General features: G+C 50.8%; 1 protein-coding gene across 4 annotated transcripts in view; it reads left to right on the top strand.

Moving 5' to 3' along the window:
* The window catches only part of MCM3A (minichromosome maintenance complex component 3 associated protein), a 54,005-nt gene that overhangs the window by 18,344 nt on the left and 16,746 nt on the right, over positions 1–18,915 (top strand). For all 4 annotated transcript variants that reach the window (XM_071095883.1, XM_071095882.1, XM_071095881.1 and 1 more), the window contains exons 11-21: positions 2,455–2,615; positions 3,391–3,632; positions 4,033–4,235; positions 5,357–5,457; positions 7,845–7,976; positions 8,334–8,447; positions 10,466–10,618; positions 12,905–13,102; positions 15,400–15,468; positions 15,720–15,854; positions 18,309–18,462. In XM_071095883.1, coding sequence (XP_070951984.1) covers positions 2,455–2,615; positions 3,391–3,632; positions 4,033–4,235; positions 5,357–5,457; positions 7,845–7,976; positions 8,334–8,447; positions 10,466–10,618; positions 12,905–13,102; positions 15,400–15,468; positions 15,720–15,854; positions 18,309–18,462 — 1,662 coding nt within the window. The remainder of the gene's footprint in view (positions 1–2,454; positions 2,616–3,390; positions 3,633–4,032; positions 4,236–5,356; positions 5,458–7,844; positions 7,977–8,333; positions 8,448–10,465; positions 10,619–12,904; positions 13,103–15,399; positions 15,469–15,719; positions 15,855–18,308; positions 18,463–18,915) is intronic.

The raw sequence follows: 18,915 nt of genomic DNA, 5'->3' as shown, positions 1-18,915 counted from the left end.
GGTCATTTCTTTGGTCACATATCAGGGCCTGCTGTAAACAGTGACTAAATCCACAGTCATGTCACGGTTAGAGGGTCTTTTGCAGGTTTGCTCCTTGTTGTCAGATCTGCAGGTTTCCAAACAGAAATGATACTCTGGAGTAAAGGAAAAGGGTTTCCACAACTTGCCACTTGTAGTTAATTTTGACTGGGTGCTTTGATTCACACCTGTCATCCTGGCACCTTGGGAGACTGAGGTGGGAGAATTGTTTGAGCTCAGGAGTTCAAGAACAGCCTGGGCTTTTTTTTATTTACTAAAAAAAAAAAAAACAACAGCCAGGCAGGTGTGGTGGGATGCTCCTGTAGTCCCAGCTATTTGGGAGGCTGAGGTGGGAGGATCACTTGAGCCCGGGAAGTTGAGGCTGCAGTGAGCCAAGATCTGCACTCTCCAGCCTGGGTGACAGAGACCCTCTCTCTCTCAAAAAAAAATAAATAAAAATTAAAAAAGTATAGTTAATATTGTATACATGATGATTGAGTGTTAGTAGAATGTTGACCATTTTAAATTTTATTTATTTAGAGATGGAGTCTCGCTCTGTTGCCTAGGGTGGAGTGCAGTGGCGCGATCTCTACTCACTGCAACCTCCACCTCCTGGGTTCAAGCGATTCTCCTGCCTAAGCCTCCCTCCTGAGTAGCTGGAATTACAGGAGCCCACCACCACGCCCAGCTAACTTAGTAGAGACGGGATTTTGCCATGTTGGCCAGGCTGATCTTGAACTCCTAGCCTCAGGTGATCCACCCGCCTTGGCCTCCCAAAGTGCTGGGATTGCAGGCGTGAACCACCTTGCCTGGCCATTTTTAATAACTTTAAACAAAAGAGATATTGAGGTATTTTTCTTTAGAAAAACTGTTCACCAGCAGTGGCGCACAGAGGCAGCCTCCTGTCCCCGCAACCCCGTGCACTCCTGCTCGGGGGCTTTGTGCTTGCTGCTCCCACTGCTGTTCTGCACTCGCATAGCCGCACGGCGCTGTCTCCACCTCCCTGAGGCCAGGTGAGGCTTGGCTGCCGCCCTCAGCAGGGCCCCCACCAGTGTTCCCTGTTCTCCCTGCCCATCTGCCACACTGAATCACCATTCTGTGTGTTTGATGAGTTCGTTTTCTGTTGCATTGGTCTTTCCCCTGGCATGTCAGCTACGTGGGGACGGGGATTTTGTTTTTGTTCACTGTTGAACTCTCAGTGTTAAAAACGGTGCCAGGCACAGAGCAAATGCTCGATCAATGTTGGTTGAATTCAAGAACGTTGGAAGAGGACTAACAGCTTAGGCACCAAAGTCCCAGCACTCAAGCATAATTTTTCTTAGCATTTTCATGTTTTTCCTTTGTCTATTTTTAATTTTATTTTTATTTATTTAATTTTTTGAGATGGAGTCTCATTCTGTCACCCAGGCTGGAGTGCAGTGGTGTGATCTCGGCTCACTGCAACCTCCACCTCCCGGGTTGAAGCGATTCTCCTGCCTCAGCCTCCCTAGTAGCTGGTATCACAGGTGCCTACCACCATACCCAGCTAATTTTTGTATTTTTAGGAGAGACGGGGTTTCACCATGTTGGCCAGGCTGGTCTCAAACTCCTGGCTTCAAGTGAGTCGCCTACCTTGGCCTCCCAAAGTGCTGGGATTATAGGCATGAGCCACCGCACCCAGCCCCATTGTCTTTTTTTTTAAGAGACTGGTTCTCACTCTGTCACCTAGGCTGGAGTGCAGTGGTATGATCAAGGCTCACTGCAGCCTCAGCCTTTTGGGCTCAAGCAGGTCTCCCACTTCAGCCTCCGATGTCGCTGGAACCACGGGTGCATGCCACCAAGCCCCACTGATTAAACCATTTTTTTTTTTTTTTTTGTAGAGAATAGGATGTAGCTATGTTGCCCAGGCTGGTCTTGAACTCCTGGGCTCAAGGGATCCTGCCACCTTGGCCTCCCAAAGTGCTGGGATTACAAGTGTGAGCCACTGCACCTGGCCTCTGTCTTCTTTTTTTTTAAGGCTCTTGTTAGAATGCCATGAACAGTTGTCTCCAACTATTATATGTCATTCCACGGGGTTGGTTTCCTGCTGGCATTCCATGGTCTCTGGGGTCCTCTGTAGCACCTTCCTGGCATTTTATCATGTGGATGCTGCACAGCTGACTTCACCTGGCCTTGTTGGTGGACAGGTTGTTTCATGATTTCTCTTATAAATAAAACTTTCACAAGCCATCCTTCTCTATGAGAGTGTTTGCTTGGCACGCATTCCTGAGCATTGCCCCGAGCAGAACGCCTACGATCTCTAAGCTGGGGTTTCATGTTGCCAAAGCTCCTTCTGGTGGACTCAGCCCAGGAGGAGCCCATGCCCCCCATGCTGGCCATGTCTGTGGTCATGGGCTGACTGCAAGTGTCTGACTGGGCCTTCCTCTGAGACTGCAGTGATCTGGCTCCTCCTTTCAGATCCGCAAGGATGCTCTCCGGGCGCTCAACTTCGCGTACACGGTGAGCACACAGCGAGCCACCGTCTTTCCCCTGGATGGCGTGGTACGCATGCTGCTGTTCAGAGACTGTGAAGAGGCGACCGACTTCCTCACCTGCCACGGCCTCACCGTTTCCGACGGGTAAGAGCTGAGAGTGGAACTGCGGGGCCCCTGGCTCCTTTTTTCTTGTTAATTCTGATAAAGGACTGTGAGGGACTCTCTGCTTGCCTGACTTGAAGAAGGTGCATTCCCCCTGCTATGCAGGTGAACACATGAGACTCAGAATGGCTGGGGGTGTTCCCAAGGTCACACCCTGGCTGTCTGCACATTGAGGGCTCAGACCAAGTTCTTTGTGACTCCAGAATCAGTCCTTTTCATGAGTTGCCAACGAACCTAAAGATAGAAGTTAGGGCCTTCCTTATTCTTTCCCTGGACTGCCTTTGCCAGCCAATGACGGGCGGCGTGTGACGGTGGGGACGGAGGCACCCGCAGGCCAGGCCGGAGTCTTCTCCGGTACTTAGTAGTCAGAGTGGTGAGACTCACAGACGCTGTCTCAGAAACCCGCAGCTTACACTCCATACCCAGTGCCTGGGTCCCCACCCTGCCTCCTGTAACTCCTCACCTGCCCCCTGCCTGTCTCCTCCTTCCAGTTCTGCCTCACAAAACAAGGTGGTTTTGGGTGAGCCAGCGAGGAGGCAGGAGTGAGTCAGCGTGCGTCTGTTAACACGCTGGGCTCAGTGGTTCCAGGGACCTACAGAGGCTCCAGGGTGCGGCAGTAGGACCCAGGCCTCTGCTTTCTGTTATTTATACGTGGCTATGGTGACGCCTGAGGGGCTTGCAGTACTCAGCAGGGCACTGAGGGTGAAGCTGCCTTCTCCCTTGGTGACGCCCCTCTGGGGTCTTGTGGTCTGCGTAGCTGTGTGGAGCTGAACCGGGCCGCATTCCTGGAACCAGAGGGATTATCCAAGACCAGGAAGTCGGTGTTTATCACCAGGAAGCTGACGGTGTCGGTTGGTGAAGTTGTGAACGGAGGGCCATTGCCCCCCGTTCCCTGTCACAGCCCCGTGTGCAGCTTCAACTCCCAGAACAAGTACGTCGGGGAGAGTCTGGCCCCGGAGCTGCCCGTCGGCACCCAGAGACCCGGCTCGGACACAGGGGGTGAGTGAAGCTGCAGTCGTAGTGAGGGGACTAGCTGCATTTTCCCGTCAGGACGCCTCCCAGGAGCCTGGGCATCTGCATTTGCCTGCCGGGATGCCTCCCAGGAGCCTGAGCGCCTGTTTTGTCTTGGGGCCCAGGGGTGCGGCTCTTCCCCATGCTCAGATGGTTCTCACTGGGAGTGGACTGAGGGCTTTGAAGCCCTCCTCCTGGCTCCCTGACATCTTGGGGCTTGTTTTTCATGCAAAGCGTATTTGTCCCGTGTAGCTGGTCTCCTGGAGGGCAGGCCACTCCTCAGGGTCACTGTGGGTGGCCTGGGGCTGTCCCTGCACAGACCTTAGTCCCTGTGGTGCCAGGCGCCCTGTGTCTGCAGCCATGTTTTCTCCTGTATGTTTCCTTCCAGGTGGAGGGAGAGGAGAGGAGTGTGGTGTAGAGCCGGACACGCCCCTGCCCAGTCTCCCACAGTCTCTACCAGCCCTTGCACCCTCGCCAGTGCCTCTGCCTCCTGTCCTGGCACTGACCCCGTCTGCAGCACCCAGCCTCTTCCAGCTCTCCGTGCAGCCTGAGCCGCCACCTCCAGAGCCTGTGCCCATGTACTCTGACGAGGTAGGGACTCTTTTTTTCTAGGTCTGGACTCTGGGAAGCTCATTGTGCACAAATGTCCTTAGTCATCACCCCACGAGGTGGGGCTGTGGCGCCTGGTCTCTCAGGAGAGTCCAGAGAGGGGTCCTGCCTAGAGTCACTCAGCCTCCGGTGGCAGATCTGGGGCCCACCCATTCAGACTCGTTGTGGAGTCTGTCTTCATCTCAGGAGCTTCCTGTCACAGCACCGGCCTGAGCCCCTGTGTCTGAACTCAACACCCGTCTGTTCTGACGGGATTGTTGGCAGCATTGTGCGCCCCCTGATGTGTGTGACCTGGGATGGCACACACGTCCTGCTGGTGGGTGTGGCCTGGGTGGGTGTGTCCCCTGCGGGTGTGGCCTGGAGTGGGCATGTCCCCCTGGTGGGTGTGGCCCCCAATATGCATGGACTGAGTGTGGGTGTTTCCCCTGAAGGGCATGTCCTGGGGTTGGGTGTCCCCACTGATGGGTGTGGCCTGGGGTGGGTGTGTCCCCTGGCGGGTGTGCCCCCTGATGGGCATGGCTCGGGGTGGCTGTGCCCCCTGATAGGCATGGCCTTGGGTTGGCTGTTTCCCCTCTGGTGTGTGTGGTCTCTGTGGCTGTGGACCCTGATGGGCATAGCCTGGGGGTGGGTGAACCCCTTGACCAGCCTGGCCTGGGGGTGGGTGTGCCCCTTGATGGTTGTGGCCTCAGGGTGGGCATGGCCCCTACTGGTGCCTTGATATTGAGTAGAGCCTGTCGACTCTATGGTGGTGAGACTGGATTGTGCCACTCTGGCTGTTCAGAGGCAGGCACTGGGCACCAGCCTCTCTGGGGATGGGGGAGTTCTGAGAGGGAGCATGGAGTGGCCACAGGAGCAGAGGCTGCTTGACGTAGACTGGAGATGACTGGGCCAGGGCGCTGTGTGGCCATCTGCAGGGCACCTTCTCTCCACATGGCACCTTTCCATTCGCTAGGGGACACCTTTCCTGCAACAGCCTAGCTGACCCCGTGTCAGGGGTCATGTGCTTCTGTCATGAGACGCCTGCAGACTGGTGACAACATATTACCCAGGATTTCTGCCCCGGGTGGGACGTTCCGTTCCACCCCATGCTGGTCTCTCCATAGGACCTGGCGCAGGTGGTGGACGAGCTCATCCAGGAGGCTCTGCAGAGGGACTGTGAGGAAGTCGGCTCTGCGGGCGCTGCCTACGCAGCTGCTGCCCTGGGGTGAGTGGCATCTGGTGCTCCCCTCCTGCTGCTCCAGAAGTTTCCTCTCAGAAAGTTTTCCCTCATAAAGAACTTCTGCCAGAAGTTTCCTCTCATAAAGTTGCCTGTGTTTTTGGGTCATAATCCAGTAAGTTATTGCCAGAGACAGTATCATGAAGATTTTCCCCTACATTCTTCTTTTTCAAGGTGGTTTTGCTATTTGGCGTCTTCTGAGATACCATGTGAATTTTAGGATGAGTTTTTCTGTTTCTGCAGAAAGTGCTGTTGGGATTTTGATAGGGATTGCGTTGAATCTGTAGATTGTTCTGGGTAGTACTGTCATTTTTATTTTTTTATTTTTCGAGATGGAGTCTTGCTCTGTTGCTCAGGCTGGAGTGCAGCGGCTCGATCTCAGCCTCACTGCAGCTTCCACCTCCTGGGTTCACGCAATTCTCCTGCCTCAGCTTCCCTAGTAACTGATGACAGGTGGGCACCAGCCTGGCTGATTTTTTTATTTTTTGTAGAGATGCCTTTGCCATGTTGCCCAGGGGTGGTCTTGAACTCCTGGCCTCAAGTGATCCACCTGTCTCGGCCTCGTAAAGTACTGGGATTACAGGCATGAGCCACTGTGCCTGGCCAGTATTGTCATCTGAACAATATTAAATCTTCTAATCCGAGAATATGGGATGTCTTTCCATTTATTTAGGTCATTCTTAATTTCTTTCGACAGTGCTTTGTAGTTTTCAACATATAAAGTTTTTGCTTTCTAGGTTAAATTGTTTTTTTGTTTTGTTTTGTTTTGTTTTTGAGACGGAGTCTTGCTCTGTTGTCCAGGCTGGAGTGCACTGGCGCAATCTTGGCTCACTGCAACCCTCGCCTCCCGGGTTCAAGCGATTTCCCTGCCTCAGCCTCCCAAGTAGCTGCGATTACAGGCGCCTGCCACCATGCCTGGCTAATTTTTTGTATTTTAGTAGAGACGGGGTTTCACCGTATTAGCCAGGATGGTCTCGATCTCCTGACCTCATGATCCGCCCGCCTCGGACTCCCAAAGTGCTGGGATTACAGGCGTGAGCCACCGCACCCGGCCTTGTTGAGAATTTTTATATCCATATTCATAAGGGATATTGGTTTGTAGTTTTCCTTTTTATTTCTTTATTCCTTTTTTTTGAGACAGGGTCTTACTTTGTCACCTAGGCTCGAGTGCAGAAGCAGAATCACTGCTCACCACAGCCTTGATCTTCTAGGCTCAAGCCATCCTCTCACCTCAGCCTCCCAGGTAGCTAGGACCACAGGCACATGCCACCATACCCGGCTAATTTTTTAATTTTTTGTAGAGATGGGGTCTCTCTATGTTGCCCAGGTTAGTCTTGAACTCCTGGGCTCAAGCAGTCCTCCCACCTCAGCCTCCTAAAATGCTGGGATGACAGGCATGAGCCACTGTGCCTGGTCAGTCTGTAGTTTTCCTATAGTGGCTTTGGTCTGTCTTTGGTATTAGGGCAATGCTGGCCTCATAAAATGCGTTAGTAAATATTCCCTCCTCTTCAGTTTTTTGAAAGGGTTAGAAAAAGATTGGTGGTTAGTTTTTCGTTAGTGTTTAATAGAGTTTACCAGTGAAACCTTCTGGTCTTATACTTTTCTTTGTTTGGAAGTCTCCTTACTAGCTATAGGTCTATTCACATTTTTCTGTTTCTTCATGAGTCAGTTTTGGTAGATTGTGTGTTTCTAACAGTGGGCTTAATTTTTCTGCTGGCAGTCAAACAAGTACAGTTTGCATATCCCTTATCCAAAATGCTTGGGACCACAAGGGTTTTAGATTACAGATATTTTTGGATTTCAGAATATTTGTATTATGTCTACTAGTTGAGTATCTCTTACCTAAAAATCTGAATTCTAAAATGCTCCAGTGAGCATTTCCTTTGAAAAGCATGACATGTTGTACTCAAAAAGTTTGAGATTTTGGAGCATTTTGGATTTCAGATTTTTGGATTACGGACACTCAACCTATGTGGGTTTTTTTTCCTTGTCAAAGTTAGATGTTTAGTGATTTGACTTTTTTACTCTGATCTTTTTCTCCTTTTTTTTTTTTTTTGAGACAGTCTCACTCTGTTGCCCAGGCTGGAGTACATTGGTGTGATCTCAGCTCACTGCAGCCTCCGCCTCTTGGGTCCAAGCAATTATTCTGTCTCAGCCTCCTGAGTAGCTGGGACTACAGGCATGCGCTGCCACGCCTGGCTAATTTTTGTATTTTTAGTAGAGATGGGGTTTCACCGCGTTGGCCAGAATAGTCTTGATCTCCTGACCTCGTGATCTGCCCACCTTGGCCTCCCAAAGTGCTGGGATTATAGGCGTGAGCCACCGTGCCCGGCCTTGCCTCTGATTTTGAATGCTATCCCCTTTGCTCTGTTTAGTGTTTCTAATGCTGCTGTGGAGGATTTGTTAACAGCTGCAACCACGGGCATTTTGAGGCACATTGCAGCTGAAGAAGTGTCTAAGGAAAGGGAGCGAAGGGAGCAGGAGAGGCAGCGGGCTGAAGAAGAAAGGTGAGTGTGTCGTGTCCATGCAGACAGATAAGGAGCTCAATGTGGACACAGGCCGAAGAACTGACCCTGGCCGCGATGCTCCCGCTGTTGTCCACCCCTGCTGACCCACTCATGCCCTCCTACACTTCAGCCCAAGGGGTGGATGGAGCTCCCCAGGCCACACCTACCCATGAGCAGTGGCCCTTCCCAGCCAGGAGAGGCAGGGGAAGGGAGGTGGTGTCAGGGGAGCTGGAGTAGGGGTGGCCTGCCGACTCAGGCAGCACCTCAATCCCTGTCTGCATGTCCAGGGAGTGAAACAAACAGCCCTTATTTTTATTCTTAAACATTACCCTTGTGTATTTTTTATCTTCCCTGTAGGTTAAAACAAGAGAGAGAGCTGGTGTTAAGTGAGCTGAGCCAGGGCCTGGCCGTGGAGCTGATGGAACACGTGATGATGGAGTTTGTGAGGGAAACCTGCTCCCAGGAGTTGAAGTAAGTGAAACACCGGTGTCTTGCTGTGCCAGGAGACTGAGCTTTGGCTCTGCCCTAGGCTGCGTCTTGCGCCACTGAGGATGGGCTATTGGAAATGTGTCCTGCCTGTCTAAGCTACTTTGATTTTGTGACCAAATGTATTTGATGCAGTCCTCTGTGTTCCCTTGGCTGATATAATTTTATTATTAAAATTCTCTTTTATTTGAGGCCTGCCACCACATGACCATAGTCATTTAGTAGCCACTGGCATTTATCATATATTTGAGACACTTCCAATCGATTGCACATGTCAGACGTTGCTGATGAGAAGATTTTGTGGTTGTCTGCATCATCATTTACACATTCTACACCAGGCACCTGTAGTCCCAGCTCCTCAAGAGACTGAGGTGCGAAGATCACTGAAGCTCAGAAGTTCTGGGTAGTGTGCTGCGACTGCACCTGTGGTGGCCACTGTACTCCAGCCTGGGCAACATAGTGAGACCCTGTCTCTAAAATAATTAAAAATTCTGACGATTTTATTAAGATAAAGGTTTATTAACTGTTACAAGGGCTCCTATGGACCTATGATTTGGCACCCTGTACCACTTAATTCTTTTTACCCCATCTTTCTAGGTGTCTGTAGTTTAAGTATTAAAGCTTCTCTTACAGTGAAGATGGAATTACATTTTAGTATTGAGGATGCAGACTCTTACACTTTTTTTTTTTTTTCTAAAGACAGTGTCTCGCTCTGTTGCCCAGACTGGAGTGCAGTGGCGCGATCTGGGTTTACTGCAACCTCCGCCTCCCAGGTTCAAGCGATTCTTCTGCCTCCGCCTCCTGAGTAGCTGGGACTACAGGCGTGCGCCACCATACCTGGCTAATTTTTGTATTTTTAGTAGAGATGGGTTTTCACCATGTTGGTCAGGCTGGTCTCGAGCTCCTGACCTCATGATCTGCCTGTCTCAGCCTCCCAAAGTGCTGGGATTACAGGTGTGAGCCACTGTACCTGGCCTTGACTCTTGCACTTTTTTTTTTTTTTTCCTTTTGAAATGGAGTCTTGCTGTGTCACCCAGGCTGGAGTGCGGTGGCATGATCTCGGCTCAGTGCAACCTCCACCTCCTGGGTTCAAGTGATTCTCCTACCTCAGCCTCCCAAGTAACTGGGATTATAGGCCCGCACTACCATGCCCAGCTAATTTTATTTTCTTTTTCTTTTTTTTTTTTTTTTTGAGACGGAGTCTCGCTCTGTCGCCCAGGCTGGAGTGCAGTGGCCGGATCTCAGCTCACTGCAAGCTCCGCCTCCCAGGTTTACGCCATTCTCCTGCCTCAGCCTCCCGAGTAGCTGGGACTACAGGCGCCCGCCACCTCGCCCGGCTAGTTTTTTGTATTTTTTAGTAGAGATGGGGTTTCACCGTGCTAGCCAGGATGGTCTCGATCTCCTGACCTCGTGATCTGCCCGTCTCGGCCTCCCAAAGTGCTGGGATTACAGGCTTGAGCCACCGCGCCTGGCCTATTTTTCTTTTTTTTTTTTTGAGATGGAGTCTTGCTCTGTCGCCCAAGCTGGAGTGCAGTGGTGCCATCTGGGCTCACTGCAAGCTCCGCCTCCTGGGTTCACACCATTCTCCTGCCTCAGCCTCCTGAGTAGCTGGGACTACAGGAGCCCACCACTACACCCAGCTAATATTTCGTATTTTTAGTAGAGACGGGGTTTCACCGTGTTAGCCAGGATGGTCTCGATCTCCTGACCTCGTGATCTGCCCACCTCAGCCCCGCAAAGTGCTAGGATTACAGGCATGAGCCACCGTGCCCGGCTGCCCAGCTAATTTTTTGTATTTTTAGTAGAGACAGGGTTTCACCATGATGGCCAAGCTGGTTTCGAACTCCTGGCCTCAAGTGATCTGCCCGCCTTGGCCTTGCAAAGACCTAGGATTACAGGCATAAGCCACTGTGCCCGGCTGACTCTTGGGCTTTTAAAGCAAGCCCTCAGTGCCTGTGGGCCCCGAGTGCAGTGTCTTCCATGCTGATTACCCTGTTTCTTAGGAATGCATTAGAGACAGACCAGAGGGTCCGCGTGGCCCGTTGCTGTGAGGACGTCTGTGCCCATCTAGTGGACTTGTTTCTCGTGGAGGAAATCTTCCAGGCTGCAAAGGAGACCCTCCAGGAGCTTCAATGCTTCTGCAAGTATCTACAGCGGTGAGTCCTGTGTTCCTACAGGCGAAATCCACACACACGGGGAAGAGTCTTTTATCAAATTCAAAATATTTGAGCCATCAGTTTCTGTATTCAGTGGTAAAAGGATCAGGGAAAATGTTATAGCAATGAATACCTAAAATAGACTTTCATTGGATTATACTGCATTTCAGAAATACTTGATTACACACACACACACACACACACACACACAACATAAACTAAGGGGAACAGTCAGGAGTTAGATTGGGGTGTGGTGGCTGCTCTGCATGTCGACTAATATTTATAGGGTGCCTGCCATTTGCCCACTGCACTAGGTGCTGGGAGACACCTGTGAACAAGCCAGATTATGGCTGCATGCACCCATAAGGGTGAATTCTCAAAATATAAGTAGTGGAGAAAAAGCAATTAATAGGGAATATACAAATAGTGTATATTCAAACTAAATAGGTTGTTTTGGATTGATATATAGTGGTATAACCCTGAACAAAAGAAGGAAAATAATGATCATAATCTCAGCATGGTGATTACTTTTGGGAATGGGAGGGGGTGCCTCTCATGGCCACAACTGCTCAACTGGATGTAAGTGCACAGGTGCTCGATGATTTAGTAATTTTTTTTTTTTTTTTTTTTTTTTTTTGAGACGGAGTCTCGCTCTGTCACCCAGGCTGGAGTGCAGTGGCCGGATCTCAGCTCACTGCAAGCTCTGCCTCCCGGGTTCACGCCATTCTCCTGCCTCAGCCTCCCGAGTAGCTGGGACTACAGGCGCCCGCCACCTCGCCCGGCTAAGTTTTTGTATTTTTAGTAGAGACGGGGTTTCACCGTGTTAGCCAGGATGGTCTCGATCTCCTGACCTCGTGATCCGCCCGTCTCGGCCTCCCAAAGTGCTGGGATTACAGGCTTGAGCCACCGCGCCCGGCCGATTTAGGAATCTTATAACTGGGCATATATGTGTTATGTGTGTTGTATGATTCATTTCATGATAAATTTGAAATCAGTAATAGTGTCCTTGGCAGTTGGAACAGTATAAACGGGAGTATGGGGAGAAGTGAGTCTTCCTTCTACAGCAGACCCGTGTCCATTGTGCGAGCAGCAGCTGCTTGCAAAACCATCCAGAGACTTTCTGTCCTTTCTTGTGGCTGTTGGCACAAATGGGCTCATGATCCCTGCTTTGCTCTGAGCCTTCCTTTGCTCCATCTGATATGAGGTGGAGGCCTGGCTGTAGCAGCGTGCTGAGCTGTCCCCATTGCCAGCGGTCTTGAGGTCAGTGCGAGAATGTACCATAAATGACCTTCCTGGTCTTTTGTTGATGGACTTTAATGTGGCTCTCTTTCTTTTTTTCTTTTTTTTTTTGAGACGGAGTCTCACTCTGTCACCCAGGCTGTAGTGCAGTGGTGCAATCATGGCTCACTGCAACCTCCACCTCCTGGGTTTAAGCGATTCTTCTGCCTCAGCCTCCTGAGTAGCTGGGACTACAGGCATGCGCCACCATGCTCAGCTAATTTTGTGTTTTTTTGTATTTTTAGTAGAGATGGGGTTTCACCATATTGGCCAGGCTGCTCTCGAACTCCTGACCTTGTGATCTGCCCGCCCCGGCCTCCCAAAGTGCTGGGATTTACAGGCGTGACCCACCAAGCCTGGCCGTGGCTCTCTTTTTAGCTCTGGTCAAGACTGTCACGGTGACTGTCGTTGTACAGACAGACAGTTCACCGGTTTGCACACAGGCACATGTGTGTAGACATAAAATTCCTATCAGTGGTGGCTGTGGGTCAAGGGGTGTATGTATCTTTTTTGTTTTTTTTTTGAGACAGAGCCTTGCTCTGTCACCCAGGCTGGAGTGCAGTGGCGTGATCTCGGCTCACTGTAACCTCCACCTCCTGGGTTCAAGTGATTCTCCCTCAGCCTCCCAAGTAGCTGGGACCACAGTCACCCGCCACCATGCCTGGCTAATTTTTTGTATTTTAGTAGAGATGGGCTTTCACTGTGTTGTGCAGGCTGGTCGTGAACTCCTGAGCTCAGGCAGTCCGCCTGCCTTGGCCTCCCAAAGTGCTGGGATTAAGGGCGTAAGCCACTGCACCCGACTGGTTATATGTATCTTAGATCTGGATCTGTATTGCCAAGTCAGCCTCCAAAGCCCATTCAGTATTAACTGTCAACGTTCAGTAGTCGCATTGCTCACCACACTCAGTTGATGTCCTTCCTTCCCCATTCCTGAGTTCTGACTCCAATGTGTTTCTCAGCTTGAAGACCCTGAAAACACTCTGTAATGATACATTTTCATGTCCCCAGGTGGAGGGAAGCTGTCGCAGCCCGCAAGAAACTGAGGCGCCAGATGCGGGCTTTCCCTGCTGCGCCCTGCTGCGTGGACGTGAGCGACCGGCTGAGGGCGCTGGCACCCAGTGCAGAGTGCCCCATTGCTGAGGAGAACCTGGCCAGGGGCCTCCTGGACCTGGGCCACGCAGGGAGACTGGGCATCTCCTGCACCAGGTCAGCATCAACTGCCGCCTGCCTCATAAGGCTCCCCTGCCCCGACTTGGTTTTTCCAGGAGCTGAACTAATGTGTGTGTTTGGAGGGTGAAGATAGGTGAAGCCTGGAGGCAAGGACAGGCACAGGGTTGCATTTTGAAGGTCATCTCCCACAGTTGTGGACGTGTGACTTGTTCCACTGGAAAGCAGAGCTCTGAGTTCAGCTTGAAAGACTCAACTCAGCATCCTGGTGACTGAGTCTGACTCTGCATCACCTGTTCTTTTCCTGCTCGTCCCAGTTTAAGTACCTGCCACTTCCATCCTTGTTGGAGGAGCCCGAGGTCCACGCTGGCCTGTGTCTTCCCCATCCCATCCCTGCCCCATCCCTCTGTTCCTCCCGCCATCTCTTTCACACACTGCCCTCTTTCTGTGGCAGCATCTTCCAGACTCCACCTCCACCCTCCAGTATTTCCCTCTTGAGGCCCCTTGGTGTGGCCCTGGTCCTCCCTGCCACTCCTCCTGGTCATCCCGAGCAGAACCAGCTCCTCAGGGCCATGCCAGGACCCCCCTCAGCCTGCATTCCTGGCCATGCTGGGCATGGCCTTTATTTAGAACCCGTGTAGGTGCCCCCTCTTGCCTGGCCTCAGGGCTCCCCGGCCTCCTAGTGGGTGGTGGGTGGGGCCTGGGGAGGCAGCCTGGACAGCCTAGCAGGCACACCGCTGGGGCCTCATGTCATGTCTCGTCACCCTGCTGGTCATCACGGGACGTTCCCTCTGAAAACTGTCTTGTGGGTTTCATTTGGCCCCATCAGGTTCCGCGCAGGCAGGGTGGGTGGGTGGCAGTCCCACCCTGTTGCAGGCATGCTGTGAGGCCAGGGCTGGGGCTGCCTCCTCTCACCCACAGCTGCCTTCACATAGTGGCCTGGCCTCCTCCTGGAGTCATGGTTTCTTGTGTCCCCCCTCCGTAGCTGCTCTTGTCAGCCTCAGTCTCCTTCTCTGAGCCCTCTACTCTGCCCCTCAGCCCAGACCTCTGCCCTCTGCCCTTCCCCTCTGCACACCCCCGGTGATAGCCCTGTCACCCTGTCTGTCACTGGCAGCCCCCATTATGCGTCTCCCACTGAGGCCTCTTCCCTGAGTTCCAGACTTGGTTTCCAGTTCACGGTTCGACCTCTGAACCTGATTTTCCCCCACCCTGCCCCTTCCTGCTCATAGGATGCCATCCTGTCCTCCTGTGCTTAGGGCACAAACCTGGGCTTGCATCTCTCAGACCCAGCATCCTCAGCTCTGCCCTCAGAACTCACCGAGGGCATGGCAGTTCTCCCCACCTCGCTGGAATGTTGACGCAGCATCTGTCCGTCTGCTAGCTTCCACCATGGGCCCCACTCGCATCCTCAGCACCAGAACAGAGGGATCCTCCGACAGCTCAGCCCGGCGGCGTTGCCTCTCGGTGGCATTGCCTCTTCGCGGCGTCCCTAGCGCTCCCTGAGTCTCTGTACTGTGGACCCAACCCCTCCCCCGCTGCCCTCACTGCTCTCCCCAAATATGCCAGGTCCAGCTGTGGCCTGGCAGAGCCATGCCCTCTGCTGTTTCCAGAAGTTGTCACGCTGGCTCTCCCTGTTTCCTTCAGGTCTTTGCTCACATACCACCTGACCACCCTGAGTGAGACTGCAATAAGCACCCAGCTCCAGCCCCACCTGGCAGCATTTGCCCACAGTGCTGACACCTCGCACGTGGCAGGCTAGCCACTTAGAGATGCTGTTCTCTCCCCATGAGAGCCTGTGTTCTTGAACGGCAGGATTTTGTCTTATTGTTGAATCTCCCACAGCCAGCACACAGCAGATACTTAATGTGATATTTGTGGAATGAACGAATCCTCTAACCCGTTTCTTTGGCAGAAAATGTGTTTTTTCGGCCGGGCGCGGTGGCTCAAGCCTGTAATCCCAGCACTTTGGGAGGCCGAGACGGGCGGATCACGAGGTCAGGAGATCGAGACCATCCTGGCTAACCCGGTGAAACCCCGTCTCTACTAAAAAGTACAAAAAACCAGCCAGGCGAGGTGGCGGGCGCCTGTAGTCCCAGGTACTCGGGAGGCTGAGGCAGGAGAATGGCGTAAACCCGGGAGGCGAGCTTGTAGTGAGCTGAGATCTGGCCACTGCACTCCAGCCTGGGCGACAGAGCGAGACTCCGTCTCAAAAAAAAAAAAAAAAAAAAAAAAAGGAAATGTGTTTTTTCAGTCTCCTGAGTATTCCCCAGGGGACACTAGCCAGTACTTTTCACTAAGCTCCTGTGGTAACACTGTCATTCTGCTTTCCTTTGCAGGTTGAGGCGGCTCAGAAACAAGACGGCTCACCAGATGAAGGTTCAGCACTTCTACCAGCAGCTGCTGAGGTCTGTCGTGCCGCACCCTTCTGCGTGTCCCCTGGTGATCCCCCCGTTCCCCAATCTGTCACACTAGCAGTCCACCTCATGCATCTCCAACTGAGGTCTCTTCAGTGAGTTCCAGACTTGGTTTCTAGTTTGCAGTTCAACCTCTGATCCTGATTTTCCTCCAGCCTGCCCCTTCCTGCTCATGGGATGTGTGTGCTGCTCCTGCGAGGGCCTCACACACTGGCTAATCCTCGGGGGTCTGTTCCTCCCAGTGATGTGGCGTGGGCGTCTCTGGACCTGCCGTCCCTTGTGGCTGAGCACCTCCCTGGGAGGCAGGAGCATGTGTTTTGGAAGCTGGTGCTGCTGCTGCCGGATGGAGAGGAGCAGTCCCCGGAGAGTCGTGGCAGGTCAGGAAGGGTTTCCCCTGTGGGGCTTCCAAGAGGGGGAGTGGGCAGGGCAGAGCTGTGGGCCAGGGCCGGGTACTCCTCATGTGTGATGGGAACTCGGAAGTGTAGGTTTATGTTTTAATGCTTGGATTTACAGTCTGTTTTGCTCATGATTTTAAATTGAAACTTTAGATTTGATTATTTCAATTTTTATTCCATAAACTTGGTGTGTTAGTCCGTTCTCACACTGCTTTAAAGAAATATCTGAGACTGGGTACTTTTATAACGAGGTTTAATTGCTCAGCTGTACAGGAAGCGTGGCTGGGGAGGCCTCGGGAAGCCCACAATCATGGTAGAAGGCAAAGGGGAGGGAGGCATGTCTTACATGGCCGGAGCAGGAGGAAGAGAAAGTGAAGGGGGAGATGCCACACGCTTAACCAGATCTCATGAGAACTCACTATCATGAGAACAGCAAAGTGGGAGGTGCCACACACTTCGAAACAACCAGATCTCCTGAGAGCTCACTATAATGAGAACAGCGAGGGGGAGGTGCCATACACTTAACCAGATCTCCTGAGAGCTCACTATCATGAGAACAGCGAGGGGGAGGTGCCACACACTTAACCAGATCTCCTGAGAGCTCACTATCATGAGAACAGCAAGGGGGATTCCACCGCCATGATATAATCACCTCCCACCAAGCCCCTCATCCAACACTGGGGATTACAGTTCAACATGAGATTTGGGTGGGGATACAAATCCAAACCATACTACTTGGCAACAGTCTTAGTCCAAAAGCATTTAAAAGTTGTTATTTCAAGCTGTGTTAAGGTACATTGATAGACCTGCTTCATTTTAGACTCTCTAGTAAGATAGTTTATAGTCTGTTTACTATAGTTCCATTTTTTTCCCTTAAACTTTTGGCATTTTAAAAAAGAAAAAATTGACGTGATCTTATTTCCTGGAACCAAATAGCATACAGAAGTCACGTTTTTAAAGCAACTACAGTCTCTGTGTTTTTTGAGACAGGGTCTTGCTTTGTTGTCACCAGGCTAGAGGGCACGGTGTGATAACAGCTCACTGCAGCCTCGACCTCCTGGGCTCAATTGATCTTCTCACCTCAGCCTCCTGAGTAGCTGGAACTACAGGCGTGTGCCACCATTCCTGGTTAATGTTTTTGTGTGTGTGTGAAAGATGGAGTTTCACTATGTTACCCGGGCTGGTCTTGAACTCCTGGGCTCAGGCAATCTGCGTGCTTCAGTCTACCAAGGTTTTGGGATTACAGGCGTGAGCCACCACACCCAGCTTACAGTTTATTTTTAAAATAGCTTTATTGAAATGTTATTCACATACCATGAACTTTGCCCATTTAAAGTGTACATTTCAGTGATTTTTAGATATATTCGCAGGGTTTTGCAACCATCACTGTTACTAATTCCAGAACACCTTTTCACTTAAAAAGAAAGCCTGTATTATCTTTTTTTTTTTTTTTTGAGATGGAGTCTCACTCTGCCGCCCAGGCTGGTGTGTGGTGGCGCAGTCTTGGTTCACTGCAACCCTCGCCTCTCAGGTTCAAGCAATTTTCCTGCCTCAGCCTCCCAAGTAGCTGGGATTACAGGCGCACACCACCGCGCCCGGCTTAGTTTTGTATATTTTTTGTAGAGACAGGGTTTTGCCATGTTGCCCAGGCTGGTCTTGAACTGGGCTCAAGTGATCCACCTGCCTTGGCCTCCCAAAGTGCTGGGATTACAGGCGTGAGCCACTACACCCAGCTGTTGATTCATTTCTTCAAACAAAATAGCTGTCTTCTCATTTGCTAAGTTCATGTCACTTAAGAATTCTTAAGGTCTCAGGTATGAGAAATTTGATCTGTAAAAAACATGTATTTCAAACTCTAGGGATGTTTTCTATTGCTGAAAATCTTAATGCTTCAGAATCTTAAGTCACATTAGAATGAGCCAGTTCCAGGAGTGCCCCCTCCTCCTGCCCAATTGAGAACAAGTAGAAGCCGGGCGCAGTGGCTCATGCCTGTAATCCCAGCAACTGGGGAGGCTGTGGAGGGAGGATTGCTTGAGCCCAGGAGTTTGAAGCCAGCATGAGCAACATAGTGAAACTGAGTGAGACTCTATAAAAAAATGGAAGAATTAGCTGGGCATGGTGGCCCATGCCTGTAGTCTCAGCTACTGAGAAGGCTGAGGCAGGAGGTTTGCTTGCTGCGGTGAGCCAAGTTTGTGCCACTGCACTCTAGCTTGGGTGACAGAGCGAGACTCTGTCTCAAAAAAAAAAAAAAGTAAAAGATCGTTGCTCCATTTTAAAATGACAGCCTGTTTTGTGCAAGTCAGCTGCATAGTAAGATTTGGTATCTATGGACGTAGGTCTGTGTGATATTTCTCTTTTCCTGAAAGTCTTTATAATTCAAATTTAGAGTTAGATTCTTCAAGTGTTTTATTGTTGTTATTTTTTTTAAATCTGTAGAATTCTAGCAAATTGGTTAAAAGTCAAGTTCATGGGAGATGAAGGCTCAGTGGATGACACATCCAGCGATGCTGGTGGGATTCAGACGCTTTCGCTTTTCAACTCGCTTAGCAGCAAAGGGGATCAGATGATTTCTGTTAACGTGTGTATAAAGGTGAACTATAATTACTTTGTGTTTACTTCTGTGTTTTCATTACTTTCACTTACTCCCAGATATCACTGGAACCATGCAAATACTGCTTATTCCCTAATGTGGTTTTGAAAGACTGTGGGAGGCTCAGAAGCAAGTATTATATGTCTCCGTACATGTCTTTTAAAAAATTATTTTTTTAAGCCAGTCAGATTTAGCAGGGGGCACCACGCCCAGCCTGCTTCTTTACTTTTTCTATTTTAATACTATATATTGGATTTCCCAAATGTAATACGTACACAAAACTTTTTAAAAACGAGGAAATGTAAAAGAAGTATGAAGATGATGATAAGAACCATCCATGCTTTTGCTATTCTGAGGTAACAGTAACTTCTTGGTGCAAAATTCTTCCCTTTTCCTGGGATTACAAAGTCACATTTCATTTGCTGGAAATTAGTTTACTGTTCCTATTACCTT

This window comes from Macaca nemestrina, chromosome 4 (genome assembly GCF_043159975.1).
Source record: "Macaca nemestrina isolate mMacNem1 chromosome 4, mMacNem.hap1, whole genome shotgun sequence".
Classification (NCBI taxonomy): domain Eukaryota; kingdom Metazoa; phylum Chordata; class Mammalia; order Primates; family Cercopithecidae; genus Macaca; species Macaca nemestrina.
Note: the sequence above shows the minus strand (reverse complement) of the source record. Positions and strands in the feature narration are given on the sequence as shown.